Source organism: Lates calcarifer, linkage group LG15, assembly GCF_001640805.2.
Source record: "Lates calcarifer isolate ASB-BC8 linkage group LG15, TLL_Latcal_v3, whole genome shotgun sequence".
NCBI lineage: Eukaryota > Metazoa > Chordata > Actinopteri > Centropomidae > Lates > Lates calcarifer.
Window position 1 is genome coordinate 5,199,521 of NC_066847.1, and position 27,006 is coordinate 5,226,526.

At 38.9% G+C, this 27,006-nt stretch overlaps 1 protein-coding gene across 4 annotated transcripts; it reads left to right on the forward strand.

Moving 5' to 3' along the window:
* Positions 1-1,506: 1,506 nt before the first annotated feature.
* Positions 1,507-26,572, forward strand: paqr6 (progestin and adipoQ receptor family member VI). 4 transcript variants are annotated; one of them, XM_018699915.2, is made up of 8 exons: positions 1,507-1,774; positions 15,127-15,398; positions 16,813-16,940; positions 17,536-17,741; positions 19,942-20,068; positions 21,251-21,347; positions 21,808-21,952; positions 23,164-26,572. In XM_018699915.2, the coding sequence occupies exons 1-8, from the start codon at positions 1,714-1,716 to the stop codon at positions 23,427-23,429; spliced, it is 1,302 nt and encodes a 433-aa protein (XP_018555431.1). In that variant the 5' UTR covers positions 1,507-1,713; the 3' UTR covers positions 23,430-26,572. The 4 variants fall into 4 exon arrangements, with proteins under 4 accessions (XP_018555431.1, XP_050932177.1, XP_018555430.1 ...); XM_051076220.1 differs by lacking the exon at positions 1,507-1,774 and adding an exon at positions 1,815-2,267; XM_018699914.2 differs by lacking the exon at positions 1,507-1,774 and adding an exon at positions 5,664-5,978.
* Positions 26,573-27,006: the final 434 nt, after the last annotated feature.

The window sequence follows — 27,006 nt, forward strand, 5'->3', positions numbered from 1 at the left end:
CAACACTTCACAGAGGATTATAATACTCTCGGACAGGTATTTACGACTGGAAAGTTTTCACGGCAGCAACTATTTTATCTTTAGTTGACTTTGAGATAAACAAATACTCAGTTCACACAATTAAGTAATCTTCTAGGAATGTGCACCTGCATTTGATTAGCCAATACAATGTCTTGCTGGATGACTTTGCCAGATGACTGAACTACGATGTCACTACTGGCCTTATTCAAAAGAATGAGAGGGCTGCATTTGTTTTTGCAGGTCTCAAATTAGTCTGAAGATGGCCGAAAGTTATCACACCATGTTTCTGTTCAATGAAAATTCTCCGCCCTTGGCCCTGTAAAAGGACGTGATGTCATATTTCTGATGAAGGTGATAAATATTGGACAGAGCATAAACAAACTAAACAGTGTTTGAGTGATGCTACAGTTAAAGATGTATTACACCATTGGAGCAGCTGGAGATCACAGCACGTGTTTGAGTTTGTCTGTTGTGCATCTTTAATAGAAGTGAAAGTGAAACAGAGCAAATATTGTATACCAGGAAATGTAACGTGATGATACATTATGTCCAGAAAATGACCCTGATGACCTCACCTGGGAAACTACACTTAAAAAAAAAAAAAATACAAATCTTGATTTTCCAGATGTCTCAGTGGAGTTTGACAGATGAGTGTTTATCGGGCATGGAGACTCTATGACCCATATTGGACAAGATACCGTGATCTCAGATGCACTGATTTGATTTTGACCCTTTTTTTTTTTTTTTTTTAAAGAGTCTGAAAAAGTCTCCCAATTTTGCTTTGTGGGCTGATTGATTGGCTGATTGATTAGCTTACAAAACAGTAGACAAAAACAACTGTTCTCTTGTCTTAGCTAACATTTATTATATATCATAAATTTTTGTTTTGCCAAAACAAAAATATCAAAAGGGCCGACTCAACATATTACCATTAGACAAATCAGGCTTCTTCAACTGTACATCACAGCAGTGAGAAACAAAGTAACTTATATGTCATTTATCTCGATTTTGTTTCAGCTTCTCTAATGAGCACATTTTATGCTTTTCTGTGTTTTGTGTGGTTATAACTTGAACATCTTTGTGTTTGGGCCTGAAGATGAAGATGTCACATTGGGCTCTGAGAAACCGAGTGGATGTTTCTCACAATCTTCTGAAAAAATAAGTGATGATGAGAAGAACAGTTAGGTGCAGCCTCAATATTAATCCTGAATCTAAAACCCTTACAGTGAACCTGAGCGACCTAAATCCTCTCAACTCCTCAAGTCTTTTGAGATACCCTGTTGCTGCCTCTTCTCTGTAACTAGGTCTCCATGTGCCATTCTTCCTCTTCTTTTTTTTCTTCCATCTCTTGTGTTCCTGCCTGTCCCGGGCCTCATGCCCACCACTGGCTGAGCACACAGAATAGCCAATCCCCTGGCAGCAGGGTCAGTGCCACCCTAACAGGAGGCGACTGGCACTGGTGCTGGCCCATTTTTTTTTTTTTTTTTTTTTTTTTTTTGCTGGGTAAGGGGGTTAGGAAACCTCGCTGACCCGAGGCAATCCTCTTTCTGGGAGCCCATGAAGCTGAGGGGCTGCAGGGACCTCGGTGTGGACAGATAGGGCTGCTGGGACAGAATGAGAGGTTTAAACATACAAAAATCCCATTAGTTAAATTTAAAACTCAGTTAAAAGTGCCTGTGATCTATCTGAGAAATGTCCATGCAGGGGTCTGTGCTCGCAGTGGGGAAATGCCTCGCCTGCTTGGAGTTTATGCGTAAGTAACCTCTGTGATTTGTCTTTTTTGGGGCATGTTTGGACTTCACATGTGCGCCTTATTAGTCATTTTGTTGTGTAAAATCTCTTAGAAAATGCGTAAATGCGTTTCGTTCAGAACTAATGCCTTCCATGTTTGCTCTCATGTTAATGATGCTGGAGCTCTTGTCCTCTCTGCCTCGTCTCCCCAATCGTGGAAAACAAGCTTTCTTTCTTTGCCGCATCCAATAGAAAAAAGTCTCAGCCCCGAGGGTGGGATTTCGACATCGGAGGATCCAGTAGTGTTTTTATTCGGTTACTGCAGGAATGTGCAGAGGGAGAGGAAGAGAGAGGGGGGTGTATGGTACAACAGGGACAGGCCAGACTGGGGAGTGAGGATGGAATCATAAGTTTTCTACTCCCAGGGAGAGAAAAAATCCTCTTTTTTTCCTCTCCACGCTCCGGAACCGCTTCATCTGTCTGCAATGATCCAATCGGACTCTGAAAACTGAAAGGTCAGACCAGGTTTCTGTGTTTGTCCTGCTGTGACTTGGTGTTAGTTTGGCAGCAGTTTTCCATCATAGCAGCGCAGTCACACCGACCGTGACCGTCTGTTTCTCTTTCTAGGAACTGTCTAATGTTTCAGTAAACCCACTCCCCTTCCTCCCGTAAAGAGACCCCCAGAGCTTTAACTCGTAAGTCACTCCCATTTATGAGAACTGAATGTGCCTTTGCCAAAAAATACTTCCGAGATACTTGGGAACATTACCTCCATGTTCTCTTACTTCTGGATGATAAACACGGGTGTTGGACCTCTCATGTGCTGTGGCGCAATTTGTGTGCGCATGTTTTCGGTGTTTGCGCGGAGCATCCTGCGTCGGGCTTTGTTTACGCATGTCTATGTCTGCATCCACATAAAAAACATAATAATAATAATAATAATTATAAGAATTGCTTTTTACTTTTCTTGGTATTCTGTTTTTCAGAAACGTTTAAAATCTTTTTTACTCTTTACTCTTCTTCCTTTTATTTTATTTGTTGTGATTTCAGTTGTGCACAGTGATAAAAAGTATTTTTCTCTACTTTCTCTATGTTTTGCTCCTCTCCTTTACTTCATTAGAATCCAGAGAGAAAAATAATAATGATCATTTTATCTCCCCTCCATTTTGAGAGTTAGAGTTAGGCTTCTAGTTATTTTTACAAATTGAGATTTTACCTTCACACCTCACAGGCAACTCATAAAATATGATGCACTGCTCTAAGTTAAACTACCCTCTGGTATATAAAGTAGTCCAACCATGACATTAAAATGCTGCAAATGTATCAGTGATGCAAATCAAATATTATTATTATTTTAGTAAAAGATTCGAGTGCAGGAACTTGCAGAGGAATATTTTTATACTGACTGCTGGAGTGCTACTGGAATAAAGATAATTCAGATAAAACTCAGTAAGCTAAAGTGATAAAATCATTAATTAAAAGCATATCACTGAAAATCCTAATAAGAGACGGTGTTTGCTCCTCTCTTGAATTATGGGAGCTGTGTTTGTATCTAAATCTTGACAGTAAGAACACAAACATGTTGATCTCAAGGAGGGAGGAGGGATGAGAAAATGCTCTTTCTGGCTCCAAGTATAATCACTAAAACTTTGCAACACCAACAGAGAGCCAGCACATGGATGACTTAACCTGTGAACTATGTCTTGCACAAACCAAGAAAATTAACTTTTTTTTTTTTTTTAAACTGATGTCACACAAAGAGAGGCGGTGTCAGGTCCATGGAATTTTCCCACTGGAACAATAAATTATTTTCTATTGGATGCAGCCTGCTATTTTAAGAGTCCAGACTAATATGTTATACAGATGGATCTGGTCAGGAAATTATTAGGGTGTGTCATTTGTGTGTTTCAATTAGCTTTTTTTAAAGCTTATTTTTGCAAACTGCAACTGTAACTGCAGGGTCCAGCACCTCTGCCCTCTGGAATTGTGTGAAGAAGTAGGAGGAAGGGTGGAGGTCACTGAACCTCATGCAGATAGTTTGGAGAAGTGGTGTTGTCAGGGCTTGTACTGAATGTGTGGCACTAAAATATGTTTTGCGTCAAACTACTTTTGGTTTGGATGAACTTGAACAGGACCTTTGAAGACATATGATGGGGTAGAAAGTTGTGTTGACATAAACCTGGATGTTTCTCCTGTGCAGAGTAAAACAGGATGTCCGCTCTGGTTTGGACAAAGGAGCGTCCCCACAGGTTCATGTGAAAGTCATGTGATAATAGAAGTAAGTCAAAGGCAACTGGACTTCCTGTAACCTCAGGGACTTCGTCAGCTCTGTAGAATGATGTGGAGTAACTTCCTAAATTTAACTATTGTGGGTGACTGACATCACTTCCTGGTACACTGAACTCATCACTGTCATGAGACAGGCAGGTCAGTCCTTGCAGATGTTTCAGCCACACAAGTGTGGGGACAGTGATATCACAGACATTCACAGTGCCTAGAAAATGAGTCCTGGTGACTTTGATGATTCCCTGACTTTTTCTGTTGTGTGTTGGTTTCTTTGCACTGACATTCATTCTTATGACTTTGGTGACCCCCCCATACATGCACATCCTCCCTCTAAATTAATTCTAGTAACTTTTTTGTAAACTTTTCATCTAGTGCCACCATCAGTTCAAAATTTCACTTAGTCCAGTTCTTTGTTTTATGACTAAATACCCACAAAACTAATTACATTCCCAACTGTAATTTCAAATCCAAAAAGGCATGAAATTTTTATCTGTTAGGAGCGGGCTTATTCATCACTAAAGTATGAATACCACAGATTCAAAGTCGTCTAAGTAACATAATCAGATTAGATGACATTCTGGACACATGAATGCTTTTCTTAGTGCTGAAACATTTGCGTCCCTGCTGCATGTGCACATACTGAATGTTTTTATTTACCATTAACAGCTGTCTTGTGCTTAAACATTCATGTGATAGGCTATTAACAATGCATTTGCCTCATAAATCACAACATATTACGCTTGTTTACACGATTAGCTGCTTTTAACAGTAGAAAGTATTGATTTCAGTGTTGATATCAGTAATTCTGGCCCTGGTGTTACATGGTATTGGAACAAAACCCAAATTCTATTACACGGTTTAGCTAATCAGCTTTAAAGCTTTAACCCCCTTGTCTCAACTTCATCCTTATTAAAGTTTATCTTAAAGCAATAATCGGGTACCTAGAGGAACATTAAAAACAGGTGTTGCTGTTCTCATCCCCCTTTTCATGGTACTCATTAAGAGATCCCTTCCAAATCCAGTTTTATGGTAAGCAAGGGTGAATAAAATCCACAGTTCAGTCTGTGCAAAAATGCATTTTAAAGTTTATCTGAAACTATGAGGCTTCAGCAGTGTAAGTTAGTGGAGTCATGTGAGCATCTTCCAAATTCTTTTCTGTGCAGAAAATTACATTCTTTTTCTACAGACAGTGTTTCCTTGTTGAGCTGTAATGGAAGAATAGTAGCATAAAGGGGGGAATTTCACATTAAAAAGACTATAACTTTGAAACATGTCCACTTGATTGTGAAGTCAGACAGCTGCAGTCTCATACTGGCCTCAGATAAACTTTGGAGTTCATTTCTTGCACAGAACCAGGCCTGCAGATTTGGTCCCCCAATACTCATACTACCCAGCCTGTTTTAATGTTCCCATGGGCATCAAACCTTGAAGTTACTGCGCTGTTTCTCTGCAGGGCAGGACTGTAAAAATATTTCAGTCTGAAACAAAGTGGTGGACAGACTGACTAGTCTTCCACGTGGTCCGAATTACACTCAGTCTGCATCAGGTCGGGCAGTGCCAGTTTAAACCCCGAGTGGATCCGAATAGACCCGAGTAGAGTGCGTCATAAACGTGGCGTAAATCGGTGCGTAGGGAGCGTGCGTAGCGAGACAGAGCGAAATGTGTGGCAGCGTCCGGAGCAGGCAGGTGTCGGCGAGCGGTTAAACATGCGGTGAATGTGTGGGTTTTAAGCCACAGTTTGTCATTAAAGTAAGCGCTGCAGCTCCACAAGAGCCAGGCCAAGTTCCTGTGTTTTGTTTGCCAACTGCTGAGAAACTAAATGGGGGTGAACCTGGAAGCTTTAGGAGACAAGCAAACTAACAGCCCCAGGAGCAGAAAACACTCTCAGCTGTGCTCCCCAACCACGGTCTGGAGGATGAAGCAGGAGCAGTTAACACAGGGTATGTCACAATAACTGCCAAACCAGCTTTATATCAAACATGCATCGTATTAAAAGACAAGTATTTTTAAGTTAGATTCACGGATTCAACAGGTTAGAAAAACGTATGTCCCTTACTCCTCTTTATAGGACCCCAAGTCTAAAGCAGATACAAAATGACTCGTAGCTGTTTGTATTAATTTATTTGTTTTGGTTGTTTTGAGTCTCTCTCAGCGTTTTTGAGTTTGTTTGGTCATTTAGTGTCTTTTAGGTTTTTCATTTGTTGGTCATTTTTTACGTCCTTTTTTGGTATCTTTAGGGCTTTTTAGCCCCTGTTTGTTAATTTTGTGCTTTTTTAGTCTCTTTTCTGGTAAGGTTGTGCCTCTTTGTGGTCATTTTACCTCTTTTTGTCTTTACCTCTTTTTTTGGTCTCTTATGGGTTATTATGTGCTTGTTTGTGGTTGTTGTGCATGCATCTTTTTGGTAATTTTGCAGCACTTTGTGGTCATCTTACCTTTTTTCTATAGTTTTGTATCTTTTTATAGGTCTGTTAATTGTGTGACTGGTTGCGTGTCTGTTGTAATTATTTGTATTTCTTGGTTGCTTTCGTCTCTTTTTGTTAATTCACGTTCTTAACATTCGTGTTGTCCTTTTGCATCTCTTTTTTTGGGTTATTTTGTGTCTTTAAACTGAGCTCTGTGACATTCAAACAACAAATATTAATGTCACTCGGAAATCCATCCATGATCAAATGCCTTAACATGTTTGAAGGCATCTTGTGCAGGGGTTCATGGGAGAATTTGTCATGAATAGCTATTTTTTGTATATTAAACCAATAAACATGACAAAATCCAGAAAATCAAAAAATATCGTGTTTAAATCCCCGGTTCGGTTCGTCGATTAATCGTTGTCACATATCGATCATATTACCAGCAGCGCGCGAACAGAGGGGTTGGACAACACATGGCTCGTGTTGTTGTTGCTTCCAGTGATCCACGTGAGCACCGAGCAGCGCTTCTTATTGGCTCGCCCGGGAGAACAGAAAAAGAGGCTGACTGTTTGTAGACCTGACACTCAATTACAAACACCAGAGACGGGAGAGAGAGAGAGAGAGAGAGAGAAGACACCCAGCCCTGGTAGTTAGACCACAAAAATAAGCTTTTAGCGTCTTTCCGGAGACAGACGGAAAGGAATCCTCTAACCTCCGCATGCCCGAGGGTCGCGGTAAGTCGACAAAGTAGAAGTATTCGCGCGACAAAGACGCGGAGATGTCTTTCTCGCTCCTCTTTGTTGAGGTGAAGTTTTGCAGCTTTGACTCCGCTCGGTAGAAGCTGTTGTGTGTCTCCTCGTCTTGAGCTGCAGCTGTAAACCTTGTGTTTTTCAGCTGGTGTTGTAGGAATTCATGGAAAGTTTAGTGGGTAATGGGAGGAAGAAGGAAACACACATGGGTCTGAAGAACTGAGACAGAAAACCCATGTCATTCTGAGAATTAGCTGCATGTGACTGCAGTGTTTTCCTAAATGGTTGCTCAGGAGAAATATCCAGGCAAAATACGCTTGGACTGTTTTTTTTCCAGCATGGAGATGTTTGGATTTTTCCGTATTGTAAGCAGTCGCCACATGGAATTAAACTCATTCCCAGCTCACACAGAGCATGCGTGAGGGAATGTGGCGTTTCTGTTTCTCATGTTTCTCATGTTTCTCCTCCTTCCACAATTGCAGTGACACTTTTTTTTTAAATTACTGTAGCTAGTCAGTAATGATTATTGTCATCATTGATTCATCTGTCACTTATTTTCTAGATTTTCTTGATTATTTTCTAGATAAATTGCCAGAAAATAGAAATAAATACTCGTTAGAATTCACAACAGCCTAATGTAACATCTTTGAATCTTTCCAACCTACAGTCTGACACCAAATCCCCGAATAGAGAATATTCAGTATACTATCTACTAGAAATGCAACAAATTTTCTTCTGAACAACTAATCGATTGATTAATTGTTCCAGTTTAAATTACAGACATCAGGCAAAATAGTTTAGACTTGCAATGATTAGTTAATTGATTTGTCAGCTGACCATAAATAAATTAGTAACTGTGATGCAGCGTTAATAGTCATTTTCAAGTTAAAGATTTTTTTAAATCCAGCATCTCCAGTGTGGGAATTTGCTGTTTTATACTCAAAAAACTGAATGTTTCTGCATTTTGGAGAGATGCTCAGACAAGCCAAGGAGCTTTAACATGCCACCCTGGACATTTTTCACTATTTTCTTACATTTTATAGATTATTTGTGTGACTGAGGAAATAACCAGTAGATTAATTGATAACAATAATATCATTAGTTGCAACCCAGTGTCCGTTTATAACCAAACCGCTGGGTTTTGTTGATTTCTTTGACTGCAAGTGATCATAAAAGTGTAATTTTGAGTGTAATAGGAGGAGGACAGGGAAAACAGGAAATTCTTGTGTATGAAGAGGGATAAACTATGTTGATGTTCATGTGCAGGTACTGTAGCAGAGGAATGAAGGATAACAAATATGCTGTGGAGTGGGGGGAGGGGTGTAGACTGCATGTCTCACAAGAGTCTTTTGTGTCATGTTTAAGCTTCATTCTTGATTAGCAATGAGTTAAAACTGGTTTCTATTTGACATTGTGTTCCCTTTATTTGTCCAAGGGTGCAGACAGTCACATGTTATCCAGAGGAGCATGCTGACTCTTTGACTGGACTGTCTGTCAGTGTTCAGAGATCCAAGTGTTGTTCTTGGTTGAATAATACAATAAAAAATTAAGATATTTAGATATCAGTTGACTTTCTTGATCTGGTGGGTGAAGTGATGGTGACCTTTTGGTTCTTGGGGTTCTTCGTTGTCATTTGTAAGAATACTTAGGAGAGGTGTTACATAACCTTGAGCTGTTGCTTTCATGTGAAATGTAGACACTTACCAGGAAGAGGGGTGGCCAAGGAGGAACACCTTAAGAAAAGCATTCCAGCATGGCCTCAGACTTGAAGCAAAAAGAGGGAAGTTCTAAAACAAGTCAAATGACAGTGTTCAGTTTGTTCCTTTGTACAGGGTTACCTCACAAAATGTCAAATATTTCATTTGAGGGGATGTAAGATGCAAACGCAAGGATTTTAATTTGTCAGCTATATCTGAAAGTGGTGAAAAATGCCCAAAGTGACAGTCCTTCAGCTCTGTGAGACAAATTAAAAACAAATACAATTTAATTTAACTCCAAAATCTACATATTCAAGTAATATTTATATGAAATTGAGAAAACAGAAAAGTTTGAACAACCTATTAATTGTTAAACAAATTTTTAAGGTGGAATACCAAAAATCCACTGGTTACAGCATCTCAAATATGATTTTCCAAAAATTATCCATGAAAGAAAACCTTAACAAGTATTTTTGTGTAGTTTCTGACTTTTCTTCCTCCCCCTTTCAGGCCAGATGTTTAGCTTCTCCAACTGTGAAAATAATGGGAAAATTAATTGGTAATGAAAATAATCATTATCATTAATCACACCCCATAAAATCTTGACATCTGAGAGGCTGCAGATGCAGATGATCAGCATTTTTGCTTGATAAAATGACTTGAAATAATTAATCTGATCAAAATGGTTGGGTATTAATTTTACGTTGACCAACTTGAATGCAGTCACAGGAAAAATACAACCCAAACATATGTGCTCTTTGTTGAGATTAAAATTTTTGGGCTTAGTTAGATGTTTGAAGCTGAGTGAGTAATAACAACACGCCATGAAATTACTCTTGAATTCACAAAAATATACTTGTAAAAATACAGAACATAAGATTTTTCTCAGTGCAACAACCAGCGGTGGACCATCCAGTTAGATGTTTATGTTTTTTTGAGTTGTTCTCTCCTGAGCTGAACATGTTTCAGCAGGACAGTGGAATGTTCTATAGCTTAAGCAGAAGAATGAGCGGAGTACAGGGCATGTGTGCCCATCTGTGTGGGCAACATGCTCAGTGCATAGCCATCTTATTGTCAAGCCTCGAGCCAATAAAGACGTCCATTGAGAAAGGTCACATGACGACATCACAAGCGAGGGCAAAGAATTTCAGAGACCAGGAGAAGAACAAAAACAGGAAGGAAGTGTTGCTTGAGTAAATCCAGAATTGACACAGGGCTTACAGGTGACAACAGCAGTCTGGAGGTGAAAGCGAGGTGCACATGACTTTGTGGTCCCTGTTGATCATATGAGTAGATTAAATATCATGAATGTCATTAGACTTGAATTCCTCCTCATGTTTACTGTGTAAACACCCTTGAGCACCACTCTGTACACACAAAGAAAATGAGAAATGGCACTTGTGGCTGCACTGCAGTCAGAGACTATCAGGACAATGATTTATATTATTATTTTTCTGCCTCTGTTCTACCTCACTTCATTTTAAATAAAACAATGAGTATGAAAGTGAAGTGTTGACCTTCACCTTTTAAAGAAAAGTTTGACATTTTGGGAAGTACTTATTTGTGTTCTTGCCATTAGAAAATATATACCACTCCCATCTCTGTGTGCTAAATAAGGAGCCACCACCCACAGCCAGCTAACTTAGCTTTTCAGCAAGACTGGAATCCATGGATGTATTACGTGAGCTGGACACGGTGCCGCTGCTCAGTATCGTAGCCAATTTGTCCCAGTGGTTATTAGTGGTATTGAATTACCTGAGGCCCTGAAAGTGGGAGTTGATGGTCCTGTGGCAGAAACACCTATGTGTATGTGCAGTGGGAGCCAGAGAGTTTTATTAGCTCATGCGCCTATCGAACAGTTTTCGTCTAAGTTATTTAGTGCCTGTTTGAGTCCAGCATCCAGTTCCTATAGTACATCCATACTGGAAAAAAAGGGAAAAGATTACAGAATTCATCTACCAACACCTCTAAAGTTTTCTAATTAACACAGTTTATCTCATTTGTTAAAAATTGTCTAAAAATGACAATAATCTGTTTTCATACTTAGTGTACTTTTCCTTTAAGAGTGATCCTCAGTTCATATTGGTCTAGTATTATGGGACATATAGCGCTTTTTATGCATGGCCCACCAATTTTAGAACAATAATAACAAACAAACTGGAGCCAACACAACAAAAAGTCTGTCAGTACCTTCTGACTGCACCCTACTGTCTCTTCAGACTGCGTCTTTAGTTATTGTTTAATGTGTTTTGGGGATGGACATTTTCAGTTTCTGTTTCTTATCTTGTTTTGAAGCTGACAAGCTGTTTGGTAAAGCCACGGTGTCATAGAGAGGTTAGAGTAGTTTGAAGAATCAACAATGTCTGTGGTGTTAAAAATGAAGCTGAAATCATGTTTAATGAAGACACTGTGGTCTGACCATTTTTGCAAAGATATTACAGCGAGTTACATGCCCAGCGCAAACAGTTCTTTAATAATTTCTATAAATAAATGCCTCAAAACACCTCCTCTATCACCTCACCAAGGCTTCCTCAGCTAGGACAGAAGGAGCCACATAATTCTTGTCAAAATCTCCAGGAAACCACAGTCAGCTTCTAATGGTGGATGTTATCTTTTGAGGGAGGATGCTTGCAAGATTTAATAAACCGCATAGACAAAAAGCCCTTGTCTGAGCCAAGTTATAGAGGCTCTGCAAAGGGACAGCAAATCTTCAACATTAGATTTTTAACCCAGTCTTATGCGTCTGTAGCTTCAGTGGGTGTCAGGCCTAACTCTGCATAGTCTTCCTCCTGGTCTCAGGAGAAGAAGTGACTCACTTATTCCATAAAAGGTGGGGTGAAGAGGAGTATGTTTTGGGGCTTTGCATCATGATTATATGAAGCTACACGTAAACTCTGTAACATCATCGGTTCGAGGATCCATGGGAAGTTATTTTTGAAAAGTCCAAGGTGTCTGTTATTTCATATACAGTGTGTTTTTGTCTTGTGAGAGTTAAATCTTAAAGCATGTTATCAGACTAGAGTGTTTTTTTTCCACTAATTTAGTTGTGTTCTCTGGTTCAGAGCTGTAAAAAGACTGCTCTTGCTTATCAGTTTCTTCGCTGTCTTCTTGTTTATCGAAGGATAAGCAAAGTTGTGCTGATGTTTTGGCTTTGGTCCCATGCTTCTGACTCTGAAAGCTGTGTTTATATCTTGAAGTTAAAGTTCATGTATGGGAGTTGGGTTTGCATTCAAATGCAGAGCATGTACAAGTTTGTCACACAATGTTTTGTCATGGACAGCATGACCGTACACGCTGACATACTTCCTGAGTCGCCAAGCTCTGTGGAGCTACACTATATAAATGTCTCCTGATGTCATTGCTGAGTAGAGTCAACATCCTAAAGAGTATGTGGACATTACATTGAGACAACAATATTCCTGAATTATTTGGCTCCTTATTTGGCTGTCTGGTTTCATAAAATCCCCCTCTGTCATCTCTCTCCAGCCAGTTATAATCTCATATAATGAGAGAGAAACAGAGAGGAGATTTTGCATGCATAGAAGTAACATTCAAATCAGTCACACACTGGCAAAAACACATCCAAATCTCTAATTGACTATTCAAATCATTGAGGCCACATGATGCTAATGATCTGAATTCAAATGAGCTTTTTTCACTCTGCAGTGAACCCAGTGGCTTTTAGTAGCCATTGTCATTGACACAAACTGTGGTCTTGTGTGTGTTGTTGTCATTGGTGTGCTGCTATGTTTCCTAGCTGTGATGAAAGCAGGATTTGTACCAATGTGCACGCATGTTAGCGTACAGAGAGCTTGTGCATGTTCTTCATGGTGTGAGTGTTTGTGTGTGTCTGAGTGTGAGATGGCTCATTTCCATCCAGTGCAGCGTGTAACAGTCATCCATTGGCCCCTGTACTCTCAAGGCTTTAGTCTCCACAAAGCTCACTTTGTCACAGTTAACAGGCCAGGGCCTGCAGCTGGGTTGGAGTAAGTGGTGGTCGCCTCTTGTTGTTCCCACACTGCCAGGGAGGAGCCCCTCAAGGTATGAGCTGTAATGACAGGAGAGACGCCAGGAAATGTTTTATCCTGTCGGGTCTGGGGAGAGAAGCACAAACTCTGAGATACAGGCGCGCCAATGAAAATGTCAGGGTTATGGTCCAGTGGCAGTTTTGGTTTTCCATTTAAACATTCTGAATAGGGTAAACAGGTTGAATTTAAAAATCCATGCCCCTGTGATCTGAGGTCACATTAACAGCAGTATCCACTTGCGTAAAGCCAAGTATATGTTTCCTTGGCCTAGTTCATGTCACAAATATAATTACAGCAAATCAAAAATGTCCCTACACTTCATGCTGATAGTCATGGTGTGCTAATGACATTAAGGCAGAACAGTTTCTATGTGTGTGTTGATGTATGTGTGAGTGGAGCCTGACCTCACAGAAAGTTTTATACTGTAAGACTTTTTATGAGTATATAACTTATTAAGCTAATTTAATTTATCAAGGGTTTATGTTATTTTTATAATGCACATTTTGAGGCTGATGCTATCAGTATGTTCTGAGCAGGTCATTTTACAGTCATACAAACATGGAAGCGTTCTTCAGTGGATAAAATATGTTGTGGTCACACTGTGTCCAAATGACCCATGGCATTTCTTTTCTATTTTCCCTTGTTCCAAGCCTTAAATCTTAGCTTTAATCACCACATTCTTCCAAGTACATTGTTTGTGCACTTTAATATGCTGACAGAATGAATCGGGCAGTATAAAGAGATCCATACATAACTATTAAAGTTTGTCCAGCTTGGATTCTGTCATTTTACATGAACAAACATTCCTTCATACTGTATCTTTGGAATTCCTCTACTTCATTTTCCTGTTACCTATCGGCCAACAGATTAGCTGTTACCATTATCTGCGATGAGCTAAAATCAGTTGATATTATGGACCATTATGCTGATGTCTCCATTAGGTTGTAGTGCTTTATCACACTGGGAATATTTATTAGAGAGGGAAGAGTGGAGTTGTGTGGACATAACAAAAATTATTTTTAGAAAATCAAGCATTTCTTTTATATTTTGTTTATTTAAACTTGTATAAATACCAAACAAAATAAGAATAAAATGTTGCACAATACTGACAGGAATTAAGTTCTACAAGAACTGTTGGTTTGCTACTGGTTCAGCTGCACATGTCCAGACTTGGTGAGTAATTATGTTAAGGTACAGTTTGTCTGTAAAGTTGAAAACATTTTGTAGTGAGAGGGAATGCTGTGTGTAATGTTGGCCCTCATGAACATGTTGTGTTATTATCATGCTTGCTCTGTCACTGGCAACTGCAGCGTGACAATGCCAGGCATTCTTCAAATTGATGTCTGGATGTATCTCAAGAGCTGCCACAATAAGAGATTGTTCTCAGTGTCAGCTCCAGTCAGCAGACATCACTTTCGAGGACTCTGTCATATAAACTTTTTAATGTTGATATATTGTATTTGCTCTGTGATCATCATCCCAAAGATGAACCCGGAAGAACAGTGTGTGGAAATCCAATATGTTACAGCTGTGTCAGTGGCCTTTGTTGACTTGAGTATGTCAAATTGAAGACCAAAGCAAGCCTGATGATGTCCACTTCATTGTCATGAGGACTGAAAGGAAATAAGAGTGCAGACTTTTCTTATGAGCGTACTAGAAAAAAGGTTCCTCACCTCCTTTAAATAACCTGTGTTAGCACAATTAGTCATTACTTAAAGTCACTGATTTTGTATTATGACACTGAAAATATTTAGAAATATTCAAAATGCTCTGTAAAACAATTAAAAGATGCAGTAAATCCAGATCACAAAGCAGAGGACAAAAAGGATGAATTGCAGGAATTACTGGATACATTGTCCTCCAGTTACATAAGTATTTATTTACTTTGCTGTCACATCACTTGAACCTGCGATAGACAAAATTCCTTGCATAGCATGTAAAAATACAAAGCATGTATGACATGTTAGTTTGTGCTGATAACTGTCTCATCTTTTTTGTTGCCAGCAGTTTAACTGACACCACATCAAAAACCGTTATTATTTTCATACATATAAGGTTATGTGTGTTAAGTGTTATTGCTTCACAATAAGAAGAAATAAGTAAAAATTCCACAATTTGTTGAACAAGACAAGACTTTTAAATGTGCTAACTTGCATTTTCCACTGTTTTATGACTGACTGTGAGTTTTTGCTGTGTGTCCTTGCAGTGTTTCCAGTGTGGCGGGGCATCGGGGCCGCTAGCGGCGTCGGAGGTGGCTGGAGCCAGGGCTGGGGACGCTGCTTGCGATGGGAGCCTGACAGTCAGGGACAAGGGCCCCGGATCCCAGTGTTTGACTACCCTGTCTGGTTAGTCCTCTGTCGTGGGGGACGTGCCAGGCTCAGGGAGGTTTGTCAGAGAGGGAGGGGTGCCATCAGACTGCCCACAGACATGCTCAGCATCAAGCTTCCTCAGCTCTTTGACATCCACCAGGTCCCCAAGGTAATAAGGCCTTCTCTATAAGATCAGCTGCCCACGAAAGTTATTGCTGACAGCTGCTGTATCTCTGAACTCTCTGATCGCACCTTATATATACGTGCATAACAGACAAGCCTTATCATTTTTAACATTCACACCTCAGTAGGAAAGGTATGTGGTAGCTGACAGGCAGGAGAGCCCTGCAGTTCAAGCCTTGGTGTTGGCAGGCATCCACTCTGCTGTAGAGACCTTATCTTAGGTGCTAAGTGGTTAACGTAGCAGGTTTACATCATATTTCCACTGGACACTTTCAGTGTCAAGCACTAAAAATATGTGTTCTTGATTGTCCCTCCGTAGAGTTTGAAGATTTGAGTTTCTGTAGATTAGTTTTTTGTCTTTTGTCTGTCAGAGATACATCAGTTCCTGAGCACTAGAGACCAACTGCACCATTAAGCAAATGTAAAAGCTTATCTAAGGTCAATATAGTTTAGAATAACACATTTGATGCACCAGTCAGTGATAAACTGGGAACACAGATATTTATTTTAGACAGATACTTTGCATGCCATACCTGTAGAAATTCGACTTTTAACAGTAGATCTCAGCTTAATCACTTTCATGTTTAACACACGCTGACAGATCCCATTAACTTGAAAATGTTTTTGAGGAATAACTTCAGTGATTGAAATGCTCTGGTATACTCTGTTTGAACTGGCGAGTTGACTTCGGATCTCTCCAGCTTGGGGAAATATTTACACTGTTGTTGTCATCTTTGTTTATCTTCACGTCCTCCTTTGCACATCCAACCTGAGGCTTTATGGCCCAAGGAAAACTGTTCTCTACTCTTCCTCCACACACTGTATATGTCGGTGTATGAGAATGAGTAAGATGGACTGAAAAGAACGGAAGCTGTGGATCTCAGATCTCAAAATCTTTTGATAAAGATGTGCTTCACAATAAAAAAAAAATTTAAAAAACTTTTTAAACTCAGATTTTCACTCGTAAAATGTTGCAAAGTTTTGCCTCTTGTGGTTTGTTCTAACTTCTTATAATTCAAATTAAACAATAAATACCCATAAGACATATCAGGTCAAAATGCAGTTAAATTATTTATCCACTAAAACACTGACAAGTTTGTTTTTCAACTGAAAACTGTAAAATTTTAGGGGTTTAATGCACAAATATTGATCTTGATGTTGGCCTCACATGTCCCAGTGTTGGCAGGGCTATAGTTACTCTGAAGAAATGAAGAAATGGAATTTGTTTCTTTTGTTCACAATGGTGAGAGGTGATAAATAATGATGGTATGGTTCTGCATGCTCTTTGTGAGCTCCTGATCTTTCTTGGGAAGCAGGTGGGGGCTGAATTTCTCCCCACAGGGATCAACATAGCTTTGCACAGAGTCATTGTTCACCTGGACTGTGTGGTTGGTCCTCAGGTGTTCAGGGAGGACAGCATCATCTCTGGATACCGTCACCCTCGGAGCTCAGCGCTGGACTGTGTCCTCAGCAGCTTCCAGATGAACAACGAGACCATCAACATCTGGACCCACTTCTTGCCAACATGGTGTGTGCAAAAACGTCATTAAAATGTTCTATAAATCTGAGCCAAAGCATTCATTTATCTCAATCACATGGTCATTTGATGTGTCTTCTATTCACAAACTATTTCATATTAAATTTTGGCTACATGTATGGTTACTCATACATAGGACACATTCAACCACTGGTCATCATCTTTTTCCTTATCAGAAGAAATGGAGGAAAAAATCTTGGTATTTCAGAGCAAAACAGATGAGTGTTATCTTTCCAGCTGTAAAAACATGAAGGGGTTGTCTAAGGACCAGTAGAAGTAGAAGGATATTTGTTAAGTATCTGAGATGTAATCCTGTAAATTCTTCATAGTGCTGGAGAACAAAACCAACATGTAGATAAAACATACTTTTAACTTACTTTTAGATAGGTGGGAAAAAGTTGAGGCAGGATCCCCCCAAAATTAGATAATCCTGAATCAAAATACACATGAGACAAGTCCAGGATGTTAGAAAAGTCCAAGTACAACAGCCTTGAAGAGCGTGGGACAGTAGGAGTGAGAGAGAAGCAGGTTTGAGCTTGAATTGATTATTTTAAAGGAATAAGACAAAGACGTTTTTGTGTCCCAGGTATTTCCTGTGGCGTTTCTTCGTCCTCTGCTCCACCCTGAACTTCCTGACTGACAGCTACACCTGGCCCCTGCTGGTGTACATGCTGCTCATCTGCATTTACCCCTTCACCTCCAGCTGCGCACACACCTTCAGCACCATGTCTCCAGAGTCCCGCCACATCTGCTACTTCTTTGACTACGGAGCGCTCAGCCTCTACAGCCTGGGTAAGACTTCATCTCACATCTTGAACTCCGAGAGGTGAATGAGGCATTGTCTGAGCTCCTAAAACGACTGGTGTTGAGAAAAGAAAGAAAAGAGAAAAGAAAAGAAAAGAACACCTATAATATGACATGTAGAATAAACTCAGCTCTTCCTTATACAGGAACTTTTGTTTGAAACTATAGCAAAGTAAAGCAGTTTGTTTCACACAAAACAGCACTAACAGGCCAACTGACCAGAAAGCACCTTAATAGCGCAATATCTGATATAACTATTTGAGAAGCAGCAGGTTGGAGTCAGATTCAAGCTGGTTTATTGTTTACCTGACATTTTGCAGGAACGCCAAGAGATTAAATCTGTATTTTTTTTACCCTCTTGTAACATGTTTGTCTGGCAAATGACATAGCAGAACATTCAAAGCACTGTTGCATCTATTTGCCTCGTTATCATTGCTGTAAGTGTCAGCTGGATGTGGTCACGGCATGTCTGATTTCCATATCATCTCTGACCATGTGTAATAATATCTCTCCTTCCTGCCTCCCTCCTGAAAAATGATTTGTTTCACGGCTTATCAGTGCCCCAGACAGTGTTTGTTTGGCCTCACAAGCATTTCTTCCATGAATAATATTTCCTTGTCACTGGGTGCCAGCTTTTACAAAGACATTTTGAAAAAGGATGAACAAAAAAAACACATCAGTCTTAGAAGATTTCAGAGCTTGAGACACAAGTGGTCATTTAAAAAACTTGTTTTCCTGGAGCACGTACTGTCTGTCTGTCTGCGTTCAGGCAAGTACATACAGTACATGCATGACAGATTTATTTTCTCAGCACTTGACCTTCAGGTTAACCAAACCATATGTAGTGCTGTACCTATCCGTGTATATGTTCACAGAGGTGTGTGTGCATTTCAGATTATAGTGTATTGTGTATACTATCATGGGAGTGGTTATGGTTCCCACATCGTGGTTTTAAGATCCCACCTGTAGACAAACATTACCAAACCTGAACTCTTCAAAATGAAGTGGCTCCTGGTGGTTTGATCCGTAATCTATCACAAACCTTCCCAGTGCCAAGATTTATTAGATTTCCAGTTTAAAGTGTTCAAAAGTCTGTCTCAGGTTTAAAAGCTACAGGAGAGTTTTCTCCCTGCAGGACAAAAAATTATTACAAACTTTGTAGTCAGAGGCTGAGCTTTGAAGAGGGCATTCTTTTGAAACACAGTCCAGCAGCTGCTCCTTAGGGGAGATGATAACATCTACACCGGTGCTTCTTCTGAATGCAAGTCCTCAGATTGTTCCAGTACACAGAAAAGCTTTCAAGTGGGCTGACCCTTGCTTGTAATTAAAAACAAACTTTAAAATTGTGCATACTGCTTATATTAAATTATCTTAAAGACTTAGAAATTTAAATGCTTCAATGTGTTGAATTTTAAATTTTCCTACTTTGGCGACTCCCAGTGGTTGAACAAGAAAAGACACTGTAGGAGTCAGACAGCATTTTTCTTATGGACTGTCTCACTACCACCAGACTAAAAATCTGCAACTTTTGTGGCTTTAAATACTCAAAAAAAAGTATAATTTTATTTTAATTTGGTGTGTTTTAAAATGCCTATTATGCGCATATAAACTTTCCCCTTAGATCTCAGGAGACCATCCTGCTTTCATTTTCTGCAAATGTTTTAAAACAGCTCTCAGTTTTTAAATTGTATTTATGCATTACAATTATAATAAGAGATATATGCACTCAAATATGTTTACATATACAGACAGGTGACAAATGAAAGGAAAAACCAAAATAAAGCGTCTTAGCAAGGTGTTGGCCACCCTGTGCTTCTACTCTACTAGAGAGATGATTCATATGCAGTGACTGTGAAGCCCATAGCATATGATTCACATCATTTTCATACTCATCAAACCATCTAGTGGCACCTTGTGCCTTATGAACTATCAACCTGTTTCACCCTTTTTTTTTTTTAATTCTTTTTTCTTTAATTTGTCATCTGTCCATACACAAGCACTCGTTTATTCACATATATTAAATATACCTGTATATCTAACGTAAACAAAAGCTTGTGTATGAGGGGTAGGAGGCTAAAAGCTTAAACTAAGACCTCTCCTTACAGCTCAAGGCAGGACAGACAGAATGACATTAACCTCTCAGGTCAAATCACTTGACATGTTTATATTATTATGTGTTTGTTTTCAGGTTGTGCCATCAGCTATGGATACTATGTCATGCCAGACTCATGGGTGAATAGTTTCCTCCATCAGCATTTTGTCCCCATCGCCGTTGGAAACACATTGTTCTGCACCAGCCTGTCCTGCTATTCCAGGTAAGAAGGTGCTTCCCCCAGGCCTGCACAAAAAAATTCAATATTTAAGTTTTGCATTTGTGGGAATCTTACTTCAGGAGTTAAGGTAAATATGCAGTGGCTCCAGGACATCATGAGACTCTCTTACTTTTTATATAAAATTGCAATTTTTGCTCATAAATATACACAGAGCAACCTATAATGATAAAATTTCAATTCATTTTTTCACTTTCTATGACTTACTGAGTGTAGATTTATTTGCAAAAAAATCTGTTTTAACAATTTGAAATTAAGTTTATAGCATAATAAAATGCACATGTGAGGAGGACTGATATATGTTTTCAAGGAAGTTCAACATAAATCTCCCTTTTAACTTGAGGCTTGCAGGTTCAAAGGACTGAAAGTAGCATTAGGTTTATGTAATGTGATTTCTTTATGCCAGGAAAATACAAGGTTTTAGTGCTTCCCTCAGACTCCTGTTCTTGCAGACTGTTCTTGCCAGGATGGAAAAGTCTCTGAACAGCATTTACACCATCATGTGACACTTAAACCCTCCACTGAAACCCAGACAAATTAAATTCCTTTAGTCTCAGCAGCTCTTAAAGACACTGTGACCCACTACAACCACTCAGTGACAGGAGACGTTGTGGACTATGTTACTGACTGCAAATGAAGTCCATAACATACTCTAATGATAAGTCCTGTTGTAGTTTTCTTAAGTGACGGTGAGCAGTCAATGACAGTATGCCTTGTATGACAATCAAAGCATACACTGTTGGACTTAGAATCAGCTCTGCCTGTACCCACTGACAGGTCCAACACTCAGGTGAAAGGGTCTTGAGCTTGCATAACAACAGTGCAGGCTGAAACACAAAAACTAACTAATGTAGTGTAAGAAGTGAAGCCCGACCAAGACGGGATTTTTAATGATGTTGATACAAATAAATCACCTTGAACTTAAGTTGGTGTGTCTGTACTGTTGTTACTCATCTGCCAACATCACCAGTACCAGTATACTCTCTCTATTACTGAAACCCAGTGAATTAACACATTTCTGGTGGTGAGGGATTCATCTCAGAGTAACTATTATTTTTGTATGTCTCTGTATGTATATTTTTTGCTGTGCATAGATGCAAATGTATTTATAAAACCCAGTTGATTATATATCTCTCTTAAGAAAGTTACTGTCCTTTGTCTCCACAGGTTCTTGGAGTTGCAGTTCCCACAGAGAAGTAAAGCTCTAAGGACTGGAGCATTTGTCGTCCCATTTATGTTTGACACTGTCCCTCTGTTTTACAGGGTGAGTGTTTGTACTGGTATCTACGTTATTAAAACCATATGTACACATGGTGGTTGCTTCTCTGATTGAATTTGAGACCTTTACTTCCTCCATCAACCAATGAATTTAGTAAAAGCCGTAGGATTTATTGGTTCTGTGTTTGTATTGTTATTACGTAAAAGCACAGAGCTGATTAATGACAGGTTTTAATACCTCTGGCTCTCTAACTCAGAGGCTGATTTCCTTTCCTAATCTAATACAAATGTATTGCTGTCGTTAATTAATTCCCCTAATCACTGTTATGATGCGATTATGCAATACACAAGTCACTTATTGGAGTTTTTGTCAGTGGTGATAAAAGTAATATCCATCTTGAATTTTTCAATCAGTATTTTACCATCTCTGTTGTGTTCTTTAAGATAAATCTGTTGATCAGTAGTGTTTTCTGAATATCTTAAATTTTGTCTTTTTCTTTGTGTAGGTCCTTCTGTGCTGTGGGGGAAGCTGCAGCCCAACTGATGCCTTGTCCAGTCACTGTTACCACCTCCTCTTTGCCTTCCTCACCTGTTTCCTGTTTACCGCCCACCTCCCGGAGAGGTTGGCCCCAGGGCGATTTGACTACTTTGGTATGTCCTTCATGGATGCTTCTATAGGTTGTAAATGACTGGTTTGGCTTAAAGCAGCATGCACTGAGCAATAATTAAAATTCTGACACCAGTATATAGGAAATATAGGTAGAATGACTGCGAATCTGTGTGAGAGAGCAACAATGGAGATACATATTTTAGCTGCAGTTGCTGCAATGCAGCTGTAGACGAGCACATTTTCACTAGGCAGCTCCCAGGTGTGATCAAGTGTAACTTGATCAGTCAAAAGTTTGACAAAGAACATTGGCAGTGTTCAACTTGTTTACTGAACAGCATGTTCTATTAAAAATGACTTTAACAGAGGAGTATAATTAGTAAGCTTTCACCCTCCACATGGGGCTGGAACTTTTATTTTTGCCGTCTTTTGTCTTTGCCTGTTCTTGAACGTTCTCCCTGCTGGCCACTGGACAATTGACACAGAACAGCAGCACCTGTATCAAACAAGCTTTTGATTTCATAGCGTGTAAACTTACATAAACCCTTCAGCCTGTTTCTTTGGGTATTGTATTGTTTTGTTTATTTTTGGTGAGATTTCACGTAAGTTTCATTGTCTACCATCGTCTGAACAAAGGTTCACACACTTCTAAATGCAGAGGAAGAGCTGCATTGTGCAAAAGAAAAGAGTGAGCTCAATAACAGAAGCTTCCATAGTTAAAAAATAGTAAATGTCAAAATGACAGTCTGTTTGATGAAGAACCATCTCAGGTTCACTGAAAATTTTGAAACTTGCGTCTATCCCCCAGATTAAATATTTTATATACAGATCTGTTTCACACATTATTCACTGATTCGTCCCTTAAAAAGAATCTGTGTTTCTGAACCTCAGTAACAAGGTGGTCTTCAAAACACCCAATTTGATCACTGGAATATTACACTAACAATTAAATTAATTATCAACCAAATTTTAAAAAAATATATAGTTTGTATGCAAATGTTAAAATACTATGGATTAATTTGTTAGTGATATTTTAATTTTCCTACTGTTGCTTTTTTTAAGATCTAATAATCTGTCCTACTTGTCTGTTGTCTGTAATGTTTGCCATTTGTGCTTGAAAATTTACAATAATTATTAGTCTACCATCACAATAGTTGCTAGTATGTATTTTCTGTTGATTAACTAGTTGATTAAGCCGTGTGCACATTTCATTTTAGCTCACATGTTGACTCTTGCCTCGTCTTCCTCCACACAGGCCACAGCCACCAGCTCTTCCACGTCAGCGCCGTGGTGGGGACCCACTTCCAGATGGAGGGCGTGATAGCAGACATGATGTCGCGGCGGGCGTGGCTCGTGGCGCACGGAGCGATGCCCTCCTTCCTGGGGACCATCGGGGCGCTGGTCGTCAGCCTCATCCTCAACCTGAGCATCATCGGTATTTTCAGCGCCCCGCTACTGTGGAAACCCTGCCGCAGCTCCAGTCAGCCGCACACGTCATCCTGCGAGTGCAAGGAGCAGTGAGGGTGTATTTTCCACCGACAGCCACAAAATGGCTGATTTCACTTTCCAAAGGAAAGGTTTGAGCTGTTTGTCTCAGCAGTGTGTGTTTGAGATGACTATTAACAGTTCACAGTAGTGCTTGTTCAACACCAATAGTTTTATCATTCAGAGATAAAGGTTTTGATTCATCATGTTAAATGCTGAAGAGTTTTTCTAACAATGTTACACAACTGAAGTATTCGCTCGTGTGTTTACTCAGAAGCTGAAGACCCAGTCATATTTATAAAGCCTTTTTCTGATGATGATGACATTAATCTTGAATGTGAGAGGCTGAAAACACATCTGTTTAATTTATTGTCAGTGATCTCTAATGTGCATTTTAAAAAAGGCTCTGGGTTGAAGGAAGCATGCTGTAATAACACGACACATAAGTGCCTTATTATGTAGACCTGCACTTCATTTACAGTGTTTACAGTAGATCACTACAAATGCACGTTTAAATCTCAAACTGGAAACAGTATAGGTCACAGTTTGCAGGGATTATATTTTGAGTTAATGATCCTTTTTTGCATATTCTAGTAAGACTCTCCTTTACTTCATTAAGGATTTATTGAAAATATTCTTTGTAACTGGACTGCTTGGTTAGTGTGGTTGTTCTGTGTGTAAACCAGTATAGATGACCCTCATTCAACTCATAATATAATGCAGATTGGATTGCCAGCTCTTTATATATCCACCTATTGATTCCACTCTGCACTGACTGGAATTGATTTGCAGGCCAGTGTGGTTCTTTTTCTGATTGCCTACCTTATTATGAACCCCACAATCTGCCCTCAACAGGGAGAAAAAAAACTTGCAGTGTGGTGGTGATTAAAAGACAGGTACCATTTTTATGACGGTGTGTTTCCATGGCAGCGCCATAGTGGCCTCATGCCCCCTGAAGGTCTTCAGCAATTTTTATGTTCAGAACAAATGGCACCATTTTCTCTTGTTCTTTCATCATGTACTGTAAGATCCATTCTGAACATCTATCATATATAATTACACTTGAAAAAAAGAAAAAAAAATCATTGGCTTTAACTTGATTTTACAAGAATTTGCATATTTCCAGTCAAGCCTAATTTCCAGCACTTGTGGTTTATAACAGTTACCTGTGGATTTAAGAGAAATTGTGAGAAAATAAGTATATTTAGTTACAGTTTGGGGTTGTATTAATCTGGGAGCCTTGTGGTGTTGCAGTACTTTGGTGCCTATGTAGTATAAAAGACCAGTAACACTCCTTATATTCTGTTATCTTCTTGTCCCATGGGAGACTGTTTACATTTACCACTGAAATAATAATTGTCTTCTATTTATAGAATTTTACTATATTTATTGCATATTTTACTTGCAGAAATAGGAATGAGGATGAGTGTTTTTTTTCTTTTTGTGGGCCATCTGAAATATATAGATGAGGTAACTATAATTCTTAATACATTAATGATTCATATTGAAGCAAAGTTCATCTTATCAAGTTATTTCTGACCATTATTAAGCAGTAAAATAAATGTAAAAGCATTAAAAGAAATTAACAATATTGTATAATATTTTTTGGACAATAGTTTTTCTGTGTTTAGCACCATTATTTTGGCCTTTTGGTTGGACTAAACTCTGGAAAATTATAATGGCCATTTTTCCCAGATGAACAGTTAAACCAGAAAAATAACTGTTGATGAAAATAATCATTAGTTAGATAACAGTCAAGATATTATCTCTGATGTCATTTCTTTTTTTCTTGTTTTTAAGTAAGTAAGCTTTCAAGGGCTAATTTAATGGACACAAGTATCTTGATAAGATGCATAAATGAGATAAATTTATCAATAATTATTGTCATAACAGCCATAGCAGTATACACACACTATGATCTAGAAAGTAGTGCTTAATGGGTTTTGAAAGGAAACTGGGTGTCAAACATTACTAAACATCTCTGTTGAAGCACTAATATACAGTAGGTACAGATTTCAGTAATGCACATGTTACTTGACAAACAGCTTGGAAGGCTTTTATGTATAAACATGTTGTAAAGCATTTAGTGGCACAAATAAACACGTAATTCCATCAGTAACACCAGTAGTTCTTAGACACAACCTGCAGGACACATGTCTAACACACACACACACACACTCACACAAGCCTGTTTTATCTGCGTCAGTAGAGAGTTTAATAAGAGGGGAAATGTATGTGATATTATGGGAATGAGGTGCGTTACAGGTCCATGTTGGATACTGGAGTAGAAATGTCGCAGGGTGAAATGTGTAGAATCACAAAGAACACACACACAGACACACACACTTCTGTATTAGGGCATTGTTTAAGATGTTTTCAAGGTTAGTGTGCAGAGTATAAAAGTCATGTTGGCCTTTTATGTTGCAGACAAAACAGAGCAGTATTAGCCCTCAGTGTGGTTTCCACAGACTCTTGTGTTTTATCGCCACTCCTCCAATCGATTTTTATTTTCTCCACAGTCATCATCTTACAGTTTGACCGTGTTGATTCTTGGAATTGCGTCATTTCTGGCCTCTGATTAATTCTGTTCCTATCGACCCATGTTAGTTTGGAACTCCTTTATTTCTGACCTGCTGTTGTTTTTTGTTTTGTCATCTCACTCATTCTCATCTGATCAGTATCAGTCATGATATTGCTTTTTTGAATTGCAGTTACACATTTATTTTTGACCAAATTATTAAATACAAATCCAGAAATTCTCCAGACCAGATCACTGTTATTTTAAAGGATTTTTGTACTTTAAACCTTGTTGTGTGTAATTATCAGGAAAACTGGGCACTTTTCTTAAATACAGTGTATTGAAGGATGTTTGATAACGTGAAACAGAGAGCGAAAACGAGTGCAGGATAAACCATTTGATACAACAATAATGTTACTGTGTCAAAAAAAAGGAAAAACTGGGTTTGAAAGGGTTACTGGTGCCTTTTTAAAAATGTTTTATGCAACTTTTCTTTTGATATAATGCTCCGTTTATTCCTTAGCTATGTAAAAAGAAATTACAACAACATGCTCTTAAAATGTGTAAATACTTATTTGTTCTTTGTTGTGTATAATGTGTAATTTGCTACTTTGTTTCATTATCTGTGCCTGTGTAATAAATTAAGCCTTTTATAAATGAAGTAAGAGTCACTGGAATAATTTGAAGTGTTTGGGTGCAATTTTATGTTCATACCGCTTGATCAACACCAATTTATATATACTGTATACTACTGTCAAAGAACAGTAAATAACTGGCAGCATGGCTGCTACTATGTTATTATAAAATTAACAGTATCTTGCTGAAATTTACGTTTGCATTATGTGAAAGAAAGTGACAGAATGAATGACCGCAATCTAATGTTTGTCGATGGCTGGGTTCACTGAATTATATAAAGTCCCACTCTATGTCATTAGTTTCTCTGGTAGATTTGGACAGGTATATATATTTCACCTTTGTAAGTGACAGAAAAGCACCGGCACTAGCTTGACTGTTTTTCAATATGCAACTTCCCCATTGGTTAGAACCTTCCAACAAGCGCTGCAGAATAGTTATTTCGTCCAATCAGATGAGGTT

Coding starts and splice junctions, on each gene's coding strand:
- paqr6 (XM_018699914.2), top strand. CDS start 5,858: ATGGGGGTGAACCTGGAAGCTTTAGGAGACAAGCAAACTAACAGCCCC. Junction 15,399..16,812: donor ACATCCACCAGGTCCCCAAG/GTAATAAGGCCT, acceptor GTTGGTCCTCAG/GTGTTCAGGGAGGACAGCAT. Junction 21,953..23,163: donor AGGGCGATTTGACTACTTTG/GTATGTCCTTCA, acceptor TCCTCCACACAG/GCCACAGCCACCAGCTCTTC.